The following is a 24,154-nucleotide window of genomic DNA, read 5'->3' on the forward strand; positions in this document are numbered from 1 at the left end:
AAATGTGCTTACCTGCTTTCAATAGTTGTGTATTCATTTTTAAGACAGTATTATTAGAAATGTATTAGGAGTTGCTGGTTCATTGAATCAGGTTTTCACACATAATGGATGACAAATAGTCATTGAAAGTATTCCATTATTATTAATATGCTTTTTTTGGGTTACATTGCCTTGATACTTTCTCTTACCTAATACTTTTCCGTAAAGTGTTCATTATTCTTGCAGCATTATTATTGAAAGTTACATATTTTATTGTCATGTCACATTCTTTTGACCTGTCTGATTAGTTCCCTGAAAGTTTTATTAGTTATTGTAGTGAGTTACCAAGGACAACATGTCAGCTTTGATATAAAAGTCATTAGTTCTAAGTTGTGGTGTGATGAAGTTAGTTATCCATTGCAGCCATCTCTGAGTTTTAGGATCTCAGTAATTTCTTGTGCGTGCAGGTAGAAAGAAGGTGGTGGTGGTGGTGGTGGTGGTGGTGGTAACATTTCCTCATTCCCAATTCAACTTCCTTGATTTTTCCATGTTGGAGTTGTAGGAAATAGTTTACAGAAGTTGCCATAAACTACAGTTAGCAGTTCATGAAACTGCTGATCGAACTACCAACAAATTGCATGTTTCAGATTTGTTAGCCTTATAATTTACTATATGGTAGGCATAATTTCTTACAGTGTACTGTGGATAAAATGTGTCACAAGAGATCTTTACTTGATCTCTATTGTGCAATGCTTAAGTAACAATCATTTTTTTGCTGGCTAGGTCATCTGGCCTTTTCAGATTTAATAGTCTAGATCTTTCTAGCATATCCCACAGTTACATGTTTCTGAAGACATATGATGGTTTTCAGCACGTTTCAACCAGTGAATTCATAATCATTAATTTCATCTTTTGCTGTTTAGAAACCTAGTTCCTTAAGATAACCTCTTTCCCTAGGTGGATTCTTTTGAAGCAGATGTTTTGCAATTACGAATTTTCTCTTTTGTCTTGGGTCCTGGATTCACAGGAATCAACATATACAAATTCAGAAACGAAAATGATATGTGCAGAGCTGCCATTTTAATGCCTTTTGACCAGGAAGTGTTAAAGCTAAACGCAAGAAATGCCTTACAGTGGCCAATGTGGAAACACCCTTATTAAACACACTATGTCAGTAACTAACTTGTAATTCCTTGTAATTGCAGATTCAGTCGCAGCTGTGTAGTTGACAAGGATAAAAGAAACCAGTGTCGTTACTGCCGTCTACGCAAATGTTTTAAAGCTGGAATGAAGAAGGAAGGTAAATATGACAGAAACATTCCTTCCATTGTAGACTAAAATTGGTTTGTGAAACTTAACCATTCTGTACTTTATTTAACAGACTGCATAGAACAAATTTAACAATTTTTGTAATCATACGGAAAGTAATTACGAGGGTTGGAACTTAAATAGTGGCAACTATTTATTCTCAACAGATACAAGAGAGTTACTTGTTTGCTCCTGTTACTGTCCTTCAGAGTAGTCACCAGCACTGTGTTGAACTTTTTGCCAGCTATGTGGAACGCGTAGTATACCGTTAGCAGAGCCTGTTCTGTTGATGGTGCGAATGTGGAGTGATCTACTGCCTGTCGAATCTCTGGAACACTTCTGAAGCGAATGCCACCATCAGTGCACAGTATTACTGCTCGTTTTTGGAGCATCACCTGTGACCAGCTTTGTGAAAGAAGCGGCGAAAATTTCTGCACAACCCATCCACCCATTCTGCACGACAATATGTGGGCGCATACAGCGCAAGCTATGGTGGCTCTGTTGGGTTGATGCGACTGGGAAGTGCTGTACCATCCACCATACTCACAGGACTTAAGTCCTTGTGACTCATTTGATTCTGAAGATGAAGGAACCACTTCGTTGCATTTGCTTCAGAACTTTTCCAGAGATTTGACAGGCAGTAGACTGCTCCTTTTGGACCATCAACAGAACAGGCTCTGTTAACGGTATACTACGTCTTCCACATCGCTGGCAACAGGTCCTACACAACGCTGTGGACTACTTTGAAGGACAGTAACAGGTGCAAACATGTAACTCTTTTGTATCAGTTGTGAATAAATGATTGCCACTATTTAAGTTCCAACCCTCGTATTTTCTACGCACTTTACTTTCTTTAAGCTTTTTGTCTTCTGTACACTTCATATCTAATATAAAAATATTTGCTACTGCTGCTGCAAATAATTCTGCAGTTAGGCTCATTAGAATTTATCAGTGATACAAAGTGACAGCAATTTTGTATGTTCGATCAGTTTTAAAATCATATTCTGCTGAAAGTGAGTCAATAAGAGGCTTTCAGAGCTAGCATTGTCATCCTTTTAGCAAGTATCTAATAAATGGAGATGAGCCATGGACAAGTTAAAACTTTTAGTTAGTTCATCAGTCTTGCTCTAGTGGATCAGCTGGTGAAAACGCTGCCTAGAAAAGGCGAGTTTGAGTTCTGGTTCAGCATATAGAATGAGTCACCATCATCACAACATTTACATTGAAAGAAGCAAGATATAAAATTTTTGTCTCAAATTACAGCTGTCCAAAATGAGCGTGACAGGATAAGCTGTCGCCGAACGAGCCTTGAGGAGCATACAACAGGAAATGGGTTGTCACCAGCATCACTTCTTAATGCAGAACTGTTATCACGCCAAGTAGGAGCTGCTCTGGAGGTGAGTCAGCAAGTAAAACATGCTAAGTAATATTACAAGTGTACCTTTGTGCTTAACTTTCTCTCTCTTTAAATTTTTATTAGAGGAGTCCTGTTCAATCCTGTTATTGGTAACTCTTAACAAACATACTTCTCATGGAGAAAACTAACACACTGCTAAAGTACAATGCATAATTCAGTTTCTTAAACAGATTTTGATTATAGTTTTGTTACAGGGGCATTGCTTCATAAGCAAAAGAAGAATGGCAAAAAAATGTTTCGTCTCTTCTTTTTAGTTATTGAGTTAAAACTGGTTTTTTAATTTAAAAAATGAGTTTTTTCATGATCTACTCTTCCTCAGTGAGAAATCTAGATTGTAACACTAATCTGACAAGTATTAAAAGTAAATTATTATTTCCTGTTGTTTATGCACTGAAATATTTTAGGTAGTCAGAAGAAACTTCTATACACAACAAAGTTTTATATTTGGTATTGCAAGAAGAAAACCTACTGAAGTATTACATCCTACTGATAAGCCCAAACTTGGTTATTCATGTGATAGTTAAAAAGACGACTCTGCTAATATCCTTCTTACTCCATGAGTAGTTATTGCATTTAAAATATTCTCATAGTTTGTGAAGTAAAGTATACTTTGGAAAAAGTTTGTCCGTCCATAAATGTCGGTTTGTGGGCCCCTTATAGCCAAATCCAAATAATAAGAAATAATGTGAACATTAGAAGAAAGCACACACAGATTTTGATTTTGGAAATAAATATGTGGTGTAAGTGATAACTCGAAGGAGGGTAGACCAGAAAATGTATATTACACATTTAACATTGCATGCTGATTAAGCATGAGTCGTCTCAGTTCATTGTTATCCCAAAATGAATAATATGCAAAGCCAATAACAAACATTGCCATCATCTTTCTTTTTTTTTTTTTTTTAAATCAAACTCTGTATGTATGAACTTGAAGAATCCAAAATGGTGTAAGTCACATAATTTGGCACTGTCACAGGAAACAAAAACCTGCAGTGCCATGATAAACAACTGTACTGGTGGCTCACATTAGCTGCAAGTTTTGTGTTTGCATTGCTAATTTAAGAAGATAAATGAAGCTGGTGGTGATCTAGTCTTGAGCAAGTTTTACACTATGTGATCAAAAGTATCCGGACACCCCCAAAAACATGCATTTTTCATATTAGGTGCATTATGCTGTCACCTATTGCCAGGTACTCCATGTCAGTGACCTCAGTAGTCATTAGGCATAGTGAGAGATCAGAATAGGGTGCTCTGCAGAACTCACGGACTTCGAACGTGGTTAGGTGATCAGTTGTCACTTGTGTCATATGCTCATATGCGGGATTTCCACACTCCTAACATCCCTGGGTCCACTGTTTCTGATGTGACAGTGAAGTGGACACCTGAAGGGACATGTACAGCAAAAAAGTGTACAGGCTGACCTCATCTGTTGACTGACAGAGACCGCCGACACTTGAAGAGGCTTGTAATGTGTAATAGGCAGACACTTATCCAGATTATCACACAGGAATTCCAAACTGCATCAGGATCCACTGCAAGTACTATGACAGATAGGTGGGAGGTGAGAAACCTTGGATTTCATGCTCGAGCGGCTGCCCATAAGCCACACACAAAACTGTTGAATGCCAAACGACACCTCCTTTCTGTAAGGAGCGTAAACATTGGACAATTGAACAGTGGAAAAATGTTGTGTGGAGTGATGAAGCACGGTACTCAATTTCGTGATCCGATGGCAAGGTGTGGGTATGGCAAATGCCTGGTGAACATCATCTGCCATCTTGTGTAATGCTAACAGTAAAATTTGGAGCAGTTGTGTTCTGGTGTGGTTGTGTTTTTCATGGAGGGGGCTTGCACCTGTTGATGTTATGTGCACAACCACAGCACAGGCCTATATTGATGTTTTAAGCACCTTCTTGCTTCCCATGGTTGAAGAGCAATTCGAGGATGGTGATTGCATCTTTTAACACAATCGAGCACCTTTTCATAATGCATGGCCTGTGGCGGAGTGGTTACACGACAATAACATCCGTGTAATGGATTGGCCTGCAGTGTGTCCTGACCTGAATCCTATAGAACAACTTTGGTATGTTTTGGAATGCTGACTCGTGCCAGGTCTCACCAACAGACATAGATACCTCTCCTCAATGCAGCACTTTGTGAAGAATGGGCTGCCATTTCCAAAGAAAACTTCCAGCACCTGATTGAACGTATGCTGCAAGAGTGGAAGCTGTCATCAAGTTATATATTGCAGAAGTAGTCTGTAATATTTTTCAAATTTTTCAGGAACTGTTGTACTTGGTTTGAAATGCAATACAAGAAACACAAGCTCTGGTTTCATAACTATTTTTAGATAATTTTGTGTCCTGATAATACCAACAAAATAAACCAAATATACATGACATCAGTGTTTCCAATGTAGCCAGCTGACTGACCTTTCTGAATAAAATATGTCTTCCACTGCTTCTATTCGCCAAATAAAGCCAAATAGAGGTTTATTAAAGATGACATTAGTTATAAATATAAAGAACCTTAATTAGGTGGAGCTAGCACTAATAGCTTTTATGTACAAAATAGTGGCTTTTAGGTCTGTGCTTGCCTTACATTGTTTTTTTTTGTTTGTTTTTGTTAGTCTCTTCTGTACAACTCAGTTATTTTTCCTCTTTCTGTAGCAAATTAGCACCCCAGATGCAAACTTCAATCTCGCAAACAAGCAGCTTGCCAACATCAATGATGTCTGTGACTCAATGAAGCAGCAGCTATTGGTGCTTGTAGAATGGGCAAAGTACATAAATGCTTTCACAGAATTGCCTTTGGATGATCAGGTAAGAAATGACTTTTGCATTACTTTCAACTAACCCACACGCAACTAAAATGTAGGGCATTAACACACTGAAACTTACAGTTGTGGTATCGTCTGAAATAATACTTCTAAAAAAATGTTTAGGCAGTTCATTTCTACAGAAAAATTAGTATGAAGTTATTAATTTTATTTACAAGCATGTTCCTATAGATTGCATAAGTAATGGAATGTATTATGTAACTTCCTCCATAGGACTGTAATAAAGCAAAAAGTCTGCTGCAGTTATAATGAAACCAACAGAAAAGTTGTATGTCAGCAGTATTTCAAAAATAAAAGTGTGGCATTTTCTTAATTCTCTGAATTAGAATTACATGGAGTGAGACTAAAACATGTTGATCAGGTTTTTTTCCCCTGCTGCTCTGCACTCACATTTTTCTCTCCTATGATTTATACAAATTAAATAAGTTTTCAGTAAAAATTACAAGCAGTATTTGTACACTTTCAGAAATTAAGTTTTTTGTGTAACTATTGCTAACATAAGTATCTAGTACGGTAGGTGTTACGCTACATTTTACTTCCACGATCTAATCCAGGGAAAATTTTGTAATTAAAATGTACAGTTACTAATACTTCATTTAGAATTATTTATTTTTGGATATAGGAAAATCTTGATTATAAGCTAGTATTTGATTTTAATAACATTACATATTCACAAAATTGTGCCAACTTATTTCTTATTAAAACAATAATTTGAATGGTACGGTTTTCAATGTTTTAAACATTTGAAAGTAATTTAAGCCTTTAATATGAAACTGTTACATTAAGCGAGACACCCTTTGGGGTCAAAATTTTTAATGCACTATTAACTTAATAATAAAATGTTTTTATGCCAAATATTTATTTTGTGGTAACAAACAATGTGTACATTATATTGTAAACAATAAAGATCTGAAAAATTCAGCTCTTAAAAGTATCTTGAAATTTGTCTACTTGCTCTTTCAGAAGATGAATTTGCTCAAAACTTGATTCCCACATGCTCCTGAAGGGGGAAATAGTGTTGTAATAATTACTTTGTTTTTAAACGAATATTACTAGATTTTAAATGGTGGCAATATGTTCAATAAAATTAAAGTAAATTTAAAGCACAGAAGTGGACGATTATGGAAATAAGATTCATTAATCAAACGTTCCATTTCTTAAAGATTCCTCAGTACATTGGAGTGTGAGCTATTACTGAAGGAATAAATTTGAACTCTATTTTGCTTCAAAGTTAAATGTTAATTTAAGGTTTCATGATTTTTAAAAAGCTTTCAGATGGCCCTGAATATTAGTCATAAACATTACATGCTGTCCACATCCGTAGAACACATCAATGTATTATGTCATACCTTCAGTGAATATTTTATATTGTACACTGCAGAGAGAAGAGTGGTATGTTTATAATTTGTCTTGCTATCCCCATTCTTTTGGAATACAAAATTTGCAGCATTGTTTCGGTGTTATTACAGGTTGCCTTCACTCCAGTTTCGTCACATCTGGTCACCCATCACCCATCCTTTATACATATCTCAATTGGCTATATACAATGGCTACACAAAAATTTGGAAATACTAAAATCACAACTCTTTAAATGCCTAATATGGTTTAGGAATACCTTTGATGTTCAGAACAGCTTCCAGTAGTCTCAGAGTGGATAAATACAGGTCCTGTGTGGTTTTAAAGGGGATGTTGTACCATTCTTTCTGAAAAAAAAAAAAGGTTCAAATGGCTTTGAGCACTATGGGACTTAACATCTGAGGTCATCAGTCCCCTAGAACTTAGAACTACTTAAACCTAACTAACCTAAGGACATCACAACATCCATGCCCGAGGCAGGATTCGAACCGGCGACCGTAGCGGTCGCGCGGTTCCAGACTGAAGTGCCTAGAACCGCTCGACCACACCGGCCGGCTCCTGCAAAAACAACAGCAAGTTCAGGTAGTGATGGAGGTGGATAGTCATCATGCACCCTCACTACAAAGTAGACTACAAAAGCTTAATAATATTGAGATTTGGTGGCTAGACCATTTCATCCTTTTGCCCTCAAAATCAGTCCTGAGTGCTGTGAGCTGTGTAAAAATAGGCCCTATTGTGTTGGAACAGGGCTTGACTATTGGGAACAAACTTTGTAACATGGGATGGACCTGATCAACCAAAATGATCACATAATCCTTGGCAGTAATGGAGCATTGTAGAGTAACCGTGGGGACCACAGAATATCAAATCATCACCGAACATCTGCCATGTTTCATTCTTTGAATGTAATCTAGGTAGAAGTTGGAGGCACTCTAAAACAAGAGTAATCTGACAAAATTACTTTCTTCCATTCCTCCATAGTCCTGGTTCAGCACCTGGTTTTCTTGTTATGGGTATTTGCAGTAATGGTTTTGCAATTCCAGCTTGTCCTTTGGTTCCCAGCTTATGAAGCTTCCTTTGTGTTGCTTTTGGTGCTAATAGGATTCACAAGTGTGCTTTTCTATTCTGCATTGACTTTTGCATGCGTTGTCCTTTTATTTTTATCACAATCCTCTTACTTTTGTCAAGAGTCCTCTTCAGTGACCATGTATCATGATCATGCTACACACTTTTGTCTGTGTTGTAATGTAGCAGATGATGATTTTCCACTTTCTCTATGTGCAGTATAAATCTTCCATGCAGTGCCCCTTGAAACAAACAACACTTCAGTTACCTTGGTTATGGAAGCCTCCACCACACAAGCACAATAAATTTAATCATATTCGAATACCCTTACCCCGACACAACATACTCATACTACACAGAAACTGTTCTGAGCGTGACTGACACTTACAACATATACAGGACTTCGCGAGGTGCCCTTCGTGGTAAAGTACAGCAGCACAACCTGCAGCCTTGTATAGTTCTTGCATTTGTGTTCAATCATGTATTTCTTATGGTGTTTCCATATTTTTCTCCAACCACAGTAAACAAATCATTTGACATTTATTCTGGAATGTCATTATTTTCACTATTCATTATATTTATTTCTTATTCATTTTTGAATGAGAAAAATATACAAATAACTTTTCTTACTTGTACCATTAGTGGGCCACCTTCCAACCTCAGTGATGAAATCTGATGTCTAGCCAGCATAGGTTGTTTTGCCTGTTTTGTAGTCTTGTTATTTTCAGTTGTTTCTTTTGTCATATTTTCATTACATCTTCACATCCTCTTCAGACATTTCTGAATTATTTTGTTTACTTCAACATATTCTGACAAGTTGCTATTGCATTTTTCTTGAAATTCTCAGTTTATCTTTAATAGTTACCATCTCTCATTCAAGTGTTTCCTTTATACCTGCAACATATTTTCCTTTGTTAAATGATTACCTTACCACCTGTCTGTATGATAGCTTATTTATTTTCTAAGATGCGAAATGTGTTACTTAATTTACCTTGGTGTTCCACATTATTATTATTACACAAATTCTCATAATGTGTATATGACACCTCAGATGATCAGCCTGTTTCTTTCTAACTGTATGTAATTCCTCCCTTTCTTAAGTCCAATTCTTATTTATTATCTCCAGGCATAATGTGCCAAGAACAAATTGTACTAACTTCTTTGCAAATTATACTAACATTCTGTGTCTATCATTTCTTATATCATATAAAAAGTTTCTCATGGAAAAACTGTTCCGTAATTTTGCCCTTCTTTTTCGGTGAAATTCTCAACTAACAGCATGATGTAGATTTGCTATTATATATCATCTTACATAACTCTTATAGATTCTGTAAAGATCTTCCCTTAATTATCAGTGTTGTAAATATAAATTTTAAAGACAGCATTGCTTGCAAGTGCAAACCATTTCACATGCAATGTACATTGATACCCAATGTTCAAGAAAGAAATCTTCACACACACATAGTTAATTACTTACTTAACTTGCAAATGGTGTCAGAATCTAGGGATAGCAATAACTGCATGGTCTTAGTGCAACTTGTTAGATCCTGGGCTGTGGAAATTACATGGCTAAAGTGTAACAGCTTGTTTCCAGATCTCGAGGTTTTATTTTCAATCAGTATCAGTCACCACAGACTCACAAACAGTGTCAGTTTTAACATTGAATCATAAATTAATACAGAACAAATGTATTGTGAAATCATACATTGTCTTCATAATTTCGACATATGTAAAAGACATTCATGAACTGTTCATCACTGTCACAGCATGAGTGACGCATTTGGTGTCAAAAAGAGGATAGTATATATGCATAGGTGACAAATCATGGGATAGTGACATGCATATATAAAGATGGTGGTAGTATAATATACAAAAGTTATAAAAGGGCAGTGCATTGGCAGAACCATCATTCATACTCAGGTGATTCAAGTTACAAGGTTTCCAACATGATCATGGCCACACGATGGGAATTAAGACAGTGAACACAGAATGATAGTTCAAGCTAGATGCAAGGGACATCAAATTTTAGAAATCATTAGGGCACTCAGTATTGTGAGGTGCATAATGTTCATACAGTGCTGAGAATACCGTATTTCAGGTATTACCTTTCATCTCAGACAGTGCAGTTACAGACAACCTTTGCTTCATGACCAAGAGCAGTGGTATTAATGTTTAAAGTTGTCAGTGCAAACAGATGAGGAACAATGAGTAAATAACTGCAGAGATAAATGTGGGACGTATGACAAACTTATCTGGTACGACCGTACAGTGAAACCTGGCATTAAGAGGCTATGGCAGCAGATGACCGACACAAGTGTCTTTTTGACAGCGTGGCATCACCTGCAGTGCCTCTCCTGTGCTTGTGACCATATCGGTTGGACAGTACTGGAAATCTGTGGCCTGGTCAGAAGGGTCTCAACTTCAGTTGGTAAGAGCTGATGGTTGGGTTTGATTGTGGCGCAGGCCCACAAAGTTGTGGACGCGAGTTGTCAACAAGGCACTCAAACTGGTGGTGACTCCATGACGGTGTGTGCTGTTTTTTACAGGGTCCTCTGATCCAATTGAACTGATTGTTAACTGGAAATCATTATCGTTGGCCACTTGGAGACCATTTGCTGCCATTTGTGGGCTTCATCATTCCCAAACAGTGATGTCATTTCATATGGCCATAGTCATTTGGGATTGGTTGGAAGAATATTCTGGACAGTTTGAGTGAATGGTTTGACCACCCAGATCACAGATATTAATCACATTGAACATTTATGGGACATAATCGAGAGGTCAGTTTGTGCACGAGATCCTGCACCAGCAACACTTGCATAGTTATGGATGGCTATAGAGGCAGCATGACTCAATATTTCAGCAGGGGCTTCCAACAACTTGTTGAATCCATGCCACATAGAGTTGTTGTACTACACTGTGCAAAAAGAGGTCCATAACAATGCAAAAAGAGGTCCATAACAATGTTACTGGATATCCCATGACCTTTGTCACTTTAGTGTACATTGTGTATTGCTCCAGCAGGTTCCCCCAAAGTTCTATAAATCAGGCTAGTATATAGGTGAATATGGTCTTTAAATTTTACCATCATTTCCATGTAAAGGATATTTCGACCTGTGTAAATTCTTTGAGATTCATGAAAATGACATGTAATGAGAATATTGTAAAAATAGTGTAAATATTTCCAATGTTACTGACTTTCTTACATTGATACCATAATCAGTTATTCATTGTAAATCAGTAAGAATATAAATAGTGGCTTTTATCTTGAGTAACTTTAAAGTAATGTTGCGAGATCAGAATGAGTGATAATATTCTGTTTTATATCCTTTTACTGTCATTTGTTGGAAGACAAATTTTTGTGGTATAATACCACAGCATATGTAATTATTTATAGATAAATGGTGAAATAGATGTATGTCAAAGTTTCATACAAGTGTTAGAAAACTTTATCAACATCCAAAATCATAAATTAAACACTTCAAAAATGAAAATAAGTTCATAGATGGCCAAAAATCGGGTGATGGCTAGTTTTCTGCAGTTGAGAGAAATTCTATCAAGCATCAATTTCTTAAGAGATCTTCTACCTCCACATTAGAATGGAAACACAGTTCTGCCTATACTTGAGTATTTCCCACAGAATATCCTTTGTTGACCTATAAAACAATTCCTTCAATATCTCCAATGTTGGTTTTTATTGTCATCTTTACACTGAAGGCTATAGCTGAATTTCTTGATTGACCTACTCTTTTACAACCAAATAAACTGATTTTAATTGTACTTGGACTTTGTGTTCTTTATACACTTCTGATAACTCTACTGTATCCAATTTGATGTTCTGTGACTCGTTTTTCAACTCTGCTATTACTCTTGTTACCTAAAACCACATATGTTTTAGGCCTATTGTAAAAATAAAAATCATGGTGGGTTCCTTTTTATGTAATTATTTTACTCGAAAAAATATTCAGATTTGCAATCTTAGCATTTATGTTCCATATTCAGTTGTAACAGCTTGATAGTAATTTTTGTCACTAAGAAATAATATGCAGAAATAAGTTGTCATAGTTCTTTTCCTTCAAACATTGGAATATTTTCCCCATATGTAGTCAAAATCAGAATAATTCCTGTGAAAGTAGTTTTATTTGCTAGTATCTGAGCATTATTCAAGTAGTACTCTACATATTTAAATGTGTGCGTTTTGAACTTTAACAGGTGGCATTACTAAGGGCACATGCTGGTGAACATCTCCTGCTTGGTCTTGCAAGACGGTCAATGCATCTGAAAGATGTTCTCTTACTTGGAAACAATTGTATAATTACTAGGCATTGTCCAGGTAAGCATCACAGCGTATGTTCATACATAATGCTATTGTGCAGGAAAAACGAAACTTACTGCTATTACTGCTATATTTTGCGTGTTAAATGTTGTTAAACTTAATTGTTCATAGAAAAAGGTTCACAAAGAAATAGTGGTTGGTTGTGTTAAAAGAAAAATAGGCAGTGTCTTTTGTTCTGTGTATTTAGAGTAGTGCATTTAAAACTGTCTTAGGGTTGTGAAAGTTTATCTTAAAGTTTGATGTAACATAATAAAATATTTATGCAGTATCAATCTTCAGTCCCAGCTGCTGTGTAATCTGTAACCAGACGTTGTAAGGTCCATAACTATTGTTACAGGCTACAATGAAAAGCTTGGAATGCAAATAAGTGCAAAGTAAATAAAGCTTTCAGAAACAGAAATGGCTTTCATTACAGTAACAGAGCTATCAGATACTGAATCATGAAATTTTAGAATGGTACTTGTGTTGTGAATTTGCCCATCCCCTGCATAGTAGTGGCATGTGACCAACTGTCCCCTAATTAAAAACTACTCCTGGCATCTTGACTATAAGTACTCAAAGTTAAACTCACTGTACTAATTTCAAGTACAGCACTAATGACATTTTTGGTACTAAACTCTGAAAGAAACATAACAATCAAGAATTTTCCCTTTACAGCTGAATAGCTTCTAAGAAAGTTACTGGCCTCTCAGCTTATATGCAATTAAATGTACATGTGGTATCCATTCCATCATCTTTGTGATCATGCTAATGTGTGTGGCTCTAGTTTCCCCATTGCTTTTGAACTTAAGAACTACAAATTATTCAGTTCCTTGGTTTGCAGATCATACATAAGAGTACTTTTTTCTGGTGCTTCACCTGTTTCCTGCTGACTGTCTTGTACAAAGCATATCTGAAACATTACTAGCACTGGCACTGTGTAGTTGTGATGTGATGAAACCTTTTCTTCTCAGTACTAGTTGCTAATGAAACACCAAAACACAAAATCCTGTAGAAGTAATTGTGAAGAAAAATGAAGATAAATGATTACAGTACCACAAATTTTCCTCCTGGAATTGTTTTAGCCCACAGCCAAGTGCCACCTTCACAAATTTCCAAGAATTTCATCTTACATACACCTCATTACTTACACATATTTAGACATTCACATTATGTTTTCATAAGTAGCTCATCTACCAATCTACTTAAGAGAGCATACTTTGGTCAGGATGCCTACTGCTGCATTGGATAACTGCATTATTTGATCTTGGGAAAAATTTCACAGTCTACGGATCATTATTTCTGTTCAGTGAACATACTACCAACAACACAATGATGTAAAAGGTTTGAAGGAGTCCACATGTTGTAATATTGATTGGGAAAATTGCAACACAGCGGAAGAATTACCAGGAATAAATGTCAGTTAAGTGCTCATAAATATTGTACTGAGCCATGGATACTCATGACTAACAGAACAATAAAATAGTGTGTGTTCATATTAATACAAGCTGAAACTACATAATACAATAATATGGATTGTGAGTGGATAACACATTTTATTCTTTTGGTGTTACAGTAACTAAAATCATAATTCATTTGTAGAGTCTGCACAAATATGAACATTTTCATACTGTATTTATGTTTGTCATCTTTCCTGCCCATTGTACTAGAGATAGTGTAATTATTATTCTTACTATTATTATTATTGTAGTAGTAGTAGTAGTGCTGTTGCTAGTAACATAAGGGGTTAATGTAGAAAAGAACAAAGCAAAAGCAGAAGAAGTTTTTCATATTTCAAAAGTTTTCTTTTAAGTAAGAAATTGGAGGATAAAAGAAATAATCACATCCATAATTAATGCTGTCTTGCAAAGGTTTAATATCTTAAATGACAGTTATATTTTAGATTCATTAAGAACACAAAATAAGTATGAATAAAGGGAATTGTCTTGTCCAGGATATCCATGCAACACCGTTAATAACATAAACTTTTTTACCCATGATTGTCATGCAGCACTGTGGTGGGCTTGCAAGTGTTGCAATATATGATACTGAAGAAAGCAGTCCAGTTGCTTCAAATGATTTACTTATTATCAATAATTGGCTTTAATTACACAATAATTGTCATCAAAGTAGCATCATATCTACAATAAAATGTAAACATTTAATGTTGGTATGAAACTGCTTCACTTACTGGTGATTAGTCTCTGATCAACATCAGTTGTGGATGATAAATAAATCCATTCAGCAATTTTAATAATGTTCTGCAACTGATAGAAGAAAGAAATGCAAGGAAGTGAGAAACGTTTCCAAGCCCTCAGAATCTCCTAGCAAGTGAAACAATAAAACTGGCTGCCCCAACATCTCATGAAAGCAACATCTAATGGAGATGAAAAGTTTCTAATTTTGTGGTATCTGTTCCACGTTCCTCCAAAACTTAGGGTTCTTAAGAATCAGATTAATACAGATTTAAGGAAGCAAAGTTATTAAAGCCATTGCAGCCTCATTTCCAACTGCAGAGCAGATGTTAATATTGCTCTGAAGTTTTCTTCTGTTTTTGCTTTTCATAGTTTTACGTAGATGGTCAGCCCAGCTTTCTACTGCCTGCTTCACTTTCTCCATTCCTTCAATGTTCTTCATGAATCTTTAAGCCTATATCTGTAGCCTTTTCCTTGGTAATTACCAATAGCTGTTGGATGTGTTGCTGCTTGTTAGCATGTGTTACTGCATGCTTGTTATGACCACAATCCCCATCGCTGTCACATGCACATTATTCAGAACAACTTCTGTACTGAAGTTAGTTAGGTGCACATTTTCCCCTGTATTTGTATGTTGCATCATAATCATCGCTAACTGTAGTGCTTCATTCATACAAAATATAAATAAAAAATTAAATTTTGTGTCTGTACTTAATGTCGTATGTTTGACAAAATCTAAGAGACATACTTCAGTTTAACATAATTTCATTTGCCATTAGATGGAAGAGTCAGTCAGTTTAAAATCTGTACAAGAGATTTCTAAACCCTCTGAGGCTCCACTCTCTCTTGAAGAAATGAGCTCTTGAATTTAAGAGCGTGATATAAGCAAAGAATTAAACAACAGTAAATGGCAAATTGTAAGGCAGAAAAATTGTGTTATTGCAAAATTACTTGACTTGACCCTACAGACTTTTTTTTAAAAAGAAGGTAACTAACAAACAGCGGAAATGCCAGGTCCGAATATCAATAATGCAGAAAAAGATACTGCTATTTACCATAAAGATAACATGTTAAGTTGCAGACAGGCACAATTAAAAGGTACTTACGCATAAGCTTTCAGCCACAGCCTTCATCAGAAAAAGAGAACCCACACCATTCATTCACACAAGGAGGCACATGTCATGCACATGACTGCCAACTCCAGCTGCTCACACGTGAAAAGTCTCGCATTTCCCTTTTTCTGATGAAGACTGTGGCTGAAAGCTTATGTGTAAGTATCTTTTAATTGTGCCTGTTGGTAACTTAGCATGTTACCTTTACGGTAAGTACCGATATCTGCTCCTATGTTGTTGAAGGTAACAAGAAAATTCCTTATGACACAATATGACAATTTTCTTTTAAGTTTCCAAATGAGCAGCAACCGACATGTCACGTAGTTTAAGCAGGGAATGCAGTATTTTATCAGTTGGAAACTTATTGGATTACTGTTACATTCAAATTTTACATAAATCTTATAGATTTATGTTCCGTACTTCCCGTCCCCCCTTTTTATTTTTTAATTTTTTTTAGTAAAAATGATGTAACAGAGGGCTTAGAGGGAGGAAGGGCTGTTATATATGATGATACAGCGTGCAAAAAGTTTTATTCATGATCTTGAGAGGTTTCTTTGATGTACTAAAACATGGAAGAATATAAGATTCATCTTTGTGGAATAACTACAGAATAAAAACAAAATATCTGAAATAATCAGTGAGACTTTCATGCAATATGTTATCTTCTTACGTTAATTTGAGAAGGCAAATTTTCCCTCCTGTTGAATTTTTTTGTATTCTGGATTCAGTTCTTAAGGGACAGCCTAATAAAACAGTTACCTCTGAGACTACGGGTATGCAATTATGCATGCTATCCATAATACCATAATTAAAAATATTGTCCCTTTCTTACACAGTAAAATGTAGAGCTTACTTTGATTTTACTGAATAAATCATTTATCTCTAGTAAAGAAATGTTCTTAAAACTCTGGAGCACATCATCACATCCCACCTTCAATATTCCTTTAGATCTCTTTCATTTCTGCTGCAATAATAAGTGTGGGAACATGCTTAATTGGCTGTTCATATTGCTTGCTTGTGGTGGGAGCTGGGCTGGCAAATACATGATGCAACAGGTCATTTTAAAGAAGCGGGCGTATCACCAGATGTGGACATCAGCCGTGTTGGAGACCGTGTCATGGATGAGCTTGTGAAACCCTTCAGCGAGGTCCAGATTGATGACACAGAATTTGCATGCCTCAAGGCGATTGTCTTCTTTGACCCAAGTGAGTACTTACTTTTAGTTTCATTAAGTATGTAAACAATAAGAAATTATTACTTTAGAATATTTCAACCTCATGGAGTATAAATGTAGCCCTTGGAAATTCGTCCCCTCCTCCTTTCTCCCTTTCCCCCTCTTCCCCTTCTCACTCCACCTTCCCCCTCTCTCCCCCCTTCCCCCCTCTCTCTCCCCTTCCTCCCTCTCTCTCCCCTTCCCCCTCTCTCTATTTCCTTCCCCCCCCCTCTATCCCCCCCGTCTCTCTCTCTCTCTCTCTCTCTCTCTCTCTCTCTCACACACACACACACACACACACACACACACACACACACACACAGAGTTGCCTGGGTGCCAGTGATGAAATTTTATGACCTCTGGCTCTTGTGTTAAATGAGAAAGTGACATTCAATAAGTACTACTGAGGATCATCTGAAGGAAACTGAGGTATCCAGAAATTCAGAATCAATTGTATGTATATGTGGAACACTGAATTTTCCTTACACTGTAAATGTCAGCGTCGTTAAGCACTATCAGATGTGGCCAGTACTTCGCTGAGTGACCATCTGGGTACATTACAAGCTGTTGACTATTTTCCTTTTGCCCTTATGGCAGACAGGACAATAGGGGCGGTGGCATGAAGACCCTGATTATAAGCCTCTGCTCCAGTCTCCTAGATTCAATTCCAAAACTTTCTGAAAGTCTCCCATGATGTGGAGGAATACTGTTAATGGTGATCCATCCATTGGATGGAGATGTTACGCTCAGTGGGCCCTTTGGTACTCTTTGACAGGAGTACTACGTGCACACCCACTTGTCACCTATACTTAGCAGATACGCTTATGCACACAGCTCTCATACTTTGAAAAGGAATGGTGCTTGCAGGTGCAAAAGCAAGGGAAAATCTTTTCAATTAGGTGGCTGAACTAGCTCTTTCTCTGTGTTAAGGCCTACAGAAAATAAGTTATGGATGAAGGAGTGGGTGAACCAGACTGAGGTACAACATGCACTGCTCAATAATACAGTAAACAGCAGTTTTGCTTTTTAATTTTCGTAGAATTTCCAGCTTCTGTTTTTCTCATTCTGGTGTATCTAAATATGACTAGCACACTCTGAAGTTAGTCTTCTTCACATCACAGATTCAGATTTAAACCAATTTCAGCTTCATACAATCTTGTACAGTATAACCCCCCTTTTACATTCCCATAGTTAATGTTCTCCTCCTGTTTACGACAATTTTTTTACTGCTCCCATCAAATCTCCTACGTCTACAATGTTAATTTGCACCTGATTTTATGCAAACATATTTATAATTTCCCCACAATTTATGCTTCATAAAAAAAATGTTTGTGAAGAAAAAACTGACTTAAAATGATGCTAGTCACCATGTATTGTGTACAAACGTTACATGGTTAAGTTTCTTAACTCAGGGTGCTCTACTCAGTGGATTTGGACAGGTGAACTTGTAAAAGTTGGAACAATTCATGCCCTATCTCCTGCCGCTGCCAAGCTGTGCTTGGCATGGTACCTGATAGGAGTAACTAGGTTTGTTTGAATAAATATATCGTGACTAATCACAACCATTTCCAAACTGTGTCTACTGCAGATTCTCAGTTTTGTGATTGTCGTGACAGCTTTGTCGAACCATATTTAGTGTTTTTTGTCATTTGCTAGTTAACATCTTCACTCGCTTTGTGTTGATCAAATCTTTTTGGTTTAAAAAGTGCCAATTACATATTTTCCATTCTGAGCAAAACGTGTTTTGAGAATATGTTCTTGTTAAGTGTAGTAAAAATATTTTGTGATATTACACACACACACACACACACACACACACACACACACACACACACACAAACAATGTGAGTGGTTGTTTGTTTGTGTGTGTGTGTGTGTGTGTGTGTGTGTGTGTGTGTGTGTGTGTGTGTGTGTCACACAAACACCACAAAAATACTTTCCTACGTATTAGTACTTAACAATGAGAGAACCATTCTCGAAATGCGTCCTGCAAAGCATGAAAAAAATACATAACTGGTGCAGTGTTTCACTGTTTAAATAATGAATGACAGTCATGTGCTTCCCGAAAAACATGAATTGTGATGAAGGAAATAGTCAGATGTTCGTACTTCCCAGACCGTTATCAGTCCCAGTTACATGATCAACTATTATTAGATAAAAAAAACCTTCATTATATAATAAAAAAACTCTCTGATAAGTATTTTGATGCCTATTATGCACATATATTATATGTAAAGTGCAAAGACGCTAGGTGGTATCCTGTATGTAACTTTAAAGTTTAAAGTGTTACTTCCACATTTTACATTTTCTCACATTTCTCGCTTTGTAAATTTAATCAATCAGTCTTTTAAAAACACATGAACAATAATGATGTCAAAACTTCCTGGCAGATTAAAACTGTGTGCCCGACCGAGACTCTAACTCGGGAGTCATCATTCTGGAAATAATGATGTTGATTACCTGAGCTTGAGGCAGACAGTGCCATTGACTTGGAAAAAACTGTGAGCATCACTTGGATATTGGATAAACATTGCCATGCATATATATATATATATATATATATATATAAATATAATAGAGGGAAACATTCCACGTGGGAAAAATATATTTAAAAAGAAAGAAAGATGAGACTTACCAAACAAAAGCGCTGGCAGGTCGATAGACACACAAACAAACACAAACATACACACAAAAATCTAGCTTTCGCAACCAACGGTTGCCTCGTCAGGAAAGAGGGAAGGAGAAGGAAAGACAAAAGGATATGGGTTTTAAGGGAGAGGGTAAGGAGTCATTCCAATCCCGGGAGCGGAAAGACTTACCTTAGGGTGAAAAAAGGACAGGTATACACTCGCACACACACACATATCCATCCACACATACACAGACACAAGCAGACATTTGTAAAGGCAAAGAGTTTGGGCAGAGATGTCAGTCGGGACGGAAGTACAGAGGCAAAGATGATGTTGAAAGACAGGTGAGGTATGAGCGGCGGCAGATTGAAATTAGAAATTAGCGGAGATTGAGGCCTGGCGGATAGCGAGAAGAGAGGATATGCTGAAGGGCAAGTTCCCATCTCCGGAGTTCAGACAGGTTGGTGTTAGTGGGAAGTATCCAGATAACCCGGACGGTGTAACACTGTGCCAAGATGTGCTGGCCATGCACCAAGGCATGTTTAGCCACAGGGTGATCCTCATTACCAACAATATATATATATATATATATGACATGGTTATAATAGAAGGAAACATTCCACGAAGGAAAAATATACCTAAAAACAAAGATGATGTGACTTACCAAATGAAAGTGCTGGCAGGTCGACAGACACACAAACTAACACAAACATACACACAAAATTCTAGCTTTCGCAACCAACGGTTGCCTCATCAGGAAAGAGGGAAGGAGAGGGAAAGACAAAAGGATTTGGGTTTTAAGGGAGAGGGTAAGGAGTCATTCCAATCCCGGGAGCGGAAAGACTTACCCTAGGGGGAAAAAAGGACAGGTATACACTCGCGCGCGCACACACACACACACACACACACACACACATATCCATCCGCATATACACAGACACAAGCAGACATTTGTAAAGGCAAAGAGTTTGGGCAGAGATGTCAGTCGGGGCAGAAGTACGGAGGCAAAGATGATGTTGAAAGACAGGTGAGGTATGAGCGGCGGCAAATTGAAATTAGAAATTAGCGGAGATTGAGGCCTGGTGGATAGCGAGAAGAGAGGATATGCTGAAGGGCAAGTTCCCATCTCCGGAGTTCTGACAGGTTGGTGTTAGTGGGAAGTATCCAGATAACCCGGACGGTGTAACACTGTGCCAAGATGTGCTGGCCGTGCACCAAGGCATGTTTAGCCACAGGGTGATCCTCATTACCAACAAACACTGTCTGCCTGTGTCCATTCATGCGAATGGACAGTTTGTTGCTGGTCATTCCCACATAGAACGCTTCACAGTGTAGGCAGGTCAGTTGGTAAATCACGTGGGTGCTTTCACACGTGGCTCTGCCTTTGATTGTGTACACCTTCCGGGTTACAGGACTGGAGTAGGTGGTGGTGGGAGGGTGCATGGGACAGGTTTTACACCGGGGGCGGTTACAAGGGTAGGAGCCAGAGGGTAGGGAAGGTGGTTTGGGGATTTCATAGGGATGAACTAGGTTACGATGGTTAGGTGGACGGCGGAAAGTCACTCTTGGTGGAGTGGGGAGGATTTCATGAAGGATGGATCTCATTTCAGGGCAGGATTTGAGGAAGTCGTATCCCTGCTGGAGAGCCATATTCAGAATCTGATCCAGTCCCGGAAAGTATCCTGTCACAAGTGGGGCACTTTTGTGGTTCTTCTGTGGGAGGTTCTGGGTTTGAGAGGATGAGGAAGTGGCTCTGGTTATTTGCTTCTGTACCAGGTCGGGAGGGTAGTTGCGGGATGCGAAAGCTGTTGTCAGGTTGTTGGTGTAATGCTTCAGGGATTCCGGACTGGAGCAGATTCGTTTGCCACGAAGACCTAGGCTGTAGGGAAGGGTCAAATACCATCTGAAAGTGATTAATGACCACTTTTGAATCAGAAGAATCATTTCCAACACTCTGTTCAACCGAGGGCATTATCTGTGTGAGACTGCTTCAAAAGTTTAGAAATTTCTATAACTGTTTTCCTTACTTTTGTGCAGAATATTATGTTGCACTATCACAAACATAAACAAGGCTTTGCAAAAAGTCAGATACACTGTACTGCTTTTAAATATAGTAAAAAATACCTGGAAAACTAAATGAGATCAGCAACATGAAACTGTCTTTTCTTGTGGGTTGTAGTACAAGGTGGGATCAAAAAGTTTGTGTCTGACGGCAGTGTTGCAGTGTATATGCAATGACTTGCAGGCAAGGGATTAGTGTGGCATTTGTATCTTTCCAATGTGTCTGCGGTAATTGTGGGAATGTGAATTGTGGCAACATTATTACCAAATGCATCCAAACAGGACTTGTGTACTATTACTCTGGTCTTTGCAGTTGAAGGACAAGCACCAGTAGATATCCATTGGAGAACAAAGAATCTGTGGAGTTAAGGTGAAACATACGGGAAAACAGCAAGAAGGCGTTCTGCTGCTTTATTACAGTACATTAATACTTGTTCCAAAATAATGAATACGAGATTTTGTAATAATATGAAACATGTCATTATAACAGGTTTTTTACACAAATTAATTAATTAATTTTTTTTTTACAGTTACTACTTCATACGTAAAAATTCATCTGTTGAGTAGAAGGCATTCTCGTTCAGTAATTCTTTCAATTTATTTTTAAATGCTGGTTGGCTGTCAGACATACGCTGTTTTGTAAAGGACCAAAGACTTTAGTGGCAGTGCAATTCACCCCTTTCTGTGCCAAAGTCAGATTTAACCCAGAATAGTGAAGATTGTTTCTTCTAGTGTTATAACTGTGCACTTGGCTATTATTTTTTTATTGGGATGGATTATTAACAAGTTTTATAAGTGAATATATGTATTGTGAAGGTACTGTGGATATCTCTAGTTCCTTGAATGTATGTCTACAAGGAGACACTGGGTGGGCTACAGCTATCATTTTGCTTACACACATTTGTGTAACAAATACTTTTTCTCTTAATAATGAATTACCCCAAAATATTACATCATATGAAAGCAGTGAATGAAAATGGGCATATATTAGGCTAATTTACTGATACATTTATCACTAAAATTTGCTGTTTCTTCCAGTTCAATTATTCATAAGTGTACAGACCCAGAAATTTTGAATATTCTGCCTTAGTAAACTGTGTGTGTGTGTGTTTTCTCAAAATGTAGTGATTCCATGTGCAGCGAACCACTTAATTTTTTGAAAGACATTATTTACAATTTCCTCAGTTAATTCTTGCTTGTTGGATGTGACTACTATATTTATATCATCAGCAAAAAGAACTAGCTTTGCATCTTCATGAATATAAAGCAGCAAGTCATTAATATAGAAAGAACAATAAGGGACTGAAGACTGAACCCAATGGGATACAGTTCTTGATACCTCCCCCGTTAGAGGACTCTGCTGATTCCTGCACACTAACTATGCTGTTAATTTCAACCTTCTGCATTCTTCCATTTAAATATAAATTAAACCATTTGTGTACTGTCCCGCTCATACCACAATACTTACACTTAGCTAGAAGAATTTCATGATTCACACAGTCAGAAGCCATTTAGAGACCACAAAATTCCCCAGTGGGTGGTGTTCGGTTATTCAAAGCATTTAATATTTGATCAATGAAAGCATGTATAGCATTTTCTGTTGAAAAATCTCTCTTAAACCAAACTGACATTTGTTTAGTACTTCATTTTTACAAATATGTGAAGCTACTCCTGAATATATTAATTTTTTAAGAATTGTGAATAAAGCTGTCAGAAGTGAGGTTGAGTGGAAATTGTTAGTAGCAGACCTATCCCCTTTTTATGCAGTGGTTTAACAATAGCACATTTCAGCCCATCCAGAAAAATGCCCTGTTTCAGTGAGCCACTGCATATGTTGCTGAGAATGCTACTTACTGTTGTAAACAAGCTTTTGGTACTCTTTTGGAAATGCAATAAATTCCATCTGAGCTTTAACTTTTGAATGAATTTATTATTTTCCTAATTTTAGTGGAAGTGTGAATTATTCCTGTCAGATGAGGATGTACTTCAGGCAGTTATGGACTTCTTTATGCAGGAGGACACAGTGTTTTACTAAACAGGTGTTTTCAACCTAGCACTTCAGTCGTATGATTGCCTCAACATTCACGAAGATTTATACTGGCTAGCATACCAATTACCGACTATTTGGCCTTCAAAGGGAAGCTTTTTGACCGCTTATTACATTGGTGACATATCACTAGGATGCAGGTGAATTTAAACTGTTTTTAACGTCTCATAAGGACACATAATTGCAAATCTATCTGATGAACCAAAAAATCTTGATGTATTACAACACCAAATATTACACTAAAAGATATTAAATGGTTATCAAACACACACTGAAATTTGTAAGAAACTCACAGAAGATGGAGTAAAATCTTGTTCTCTGTTTTATTGTCAGTGACTAAAAAGGAAAGTAATGTCTACACAATCTAATAAAAGCTCCATTTATACTAGAAATAGTAGCAAAACAAAGTTAAAATTTGTTGCCTTAATTTCCCCTTAACCAAGCATGTTATTCATGATACTTTACTGCTTTTCCCTGTCCCTCTGGCATTCTTCTTCTATAACACTTTTGCTGCAGTCCAAATACCTTCTCCTTAAACAGCTCTTGATCAAGTTTTCCATCTTGCTGTGAATTTCCCTCTTGCATTCAGTCATGGTCTCTATTATTTGTTTTGGTAT

General features: G+C 37.1%; 1 protein-coding gene across 6 annotated transcripts in view; it reads left to right on the forward strand.

Moving 5' to 3' along the window:
* LOC126190768 (hepatocyte nuclear factor 4-gamma) overlaps positions 1–24,154 on the forward strand; it is a 218,508-nt gene that overhangs the window by 188,700 nt on the left and 5,654 nt on the right. For 4 of the 6 annotated variants that reach the window (XM_049931290.1, XM_049931295.1, XM_049931294.1 and 1 more), the window contains 5 exons: positions 1,185–1,279; positions 2,551–2,684; positions 5,374–5,526; positions 12,177–12,297; positions 16,642–16,791. In XM_049931290.1, coding sequence (XP_049787247.1) covers positions 1,185–1,279; positions 2,551–2,684; positions 5,374–5,526; positions 12,177–12,297; positions 16,642–16,791 — 653 coding nt within the window. The remainder of the gene's footprint in view (positions 1–1,184; positions 1,280–2,550; positions 2,685–5,373; positions 5,527–12,176; positions 12,298–16,641; positions 16,792–24,154) is intronic. The other 2 variants (XM_049931291.1, XM_049931293.1) reach the window with 2 other exon arrangements.

This window comes from Schistocerca cancellata, chromosome 6 (assembly GCF_023864275.1).
Source record: "Schistocerca cancellata isolate TAMUIC-IGC-003103 chromosome 6, iqSchCanc2.1, whole genome shotgun sequence".
Classification (NCBI taxonomy): Eukaryota; Metazoa; Arthropoda; class Insecta; order Orthoptera; family Acrididae; genus Schistocerca; species Schistocerca cancellata.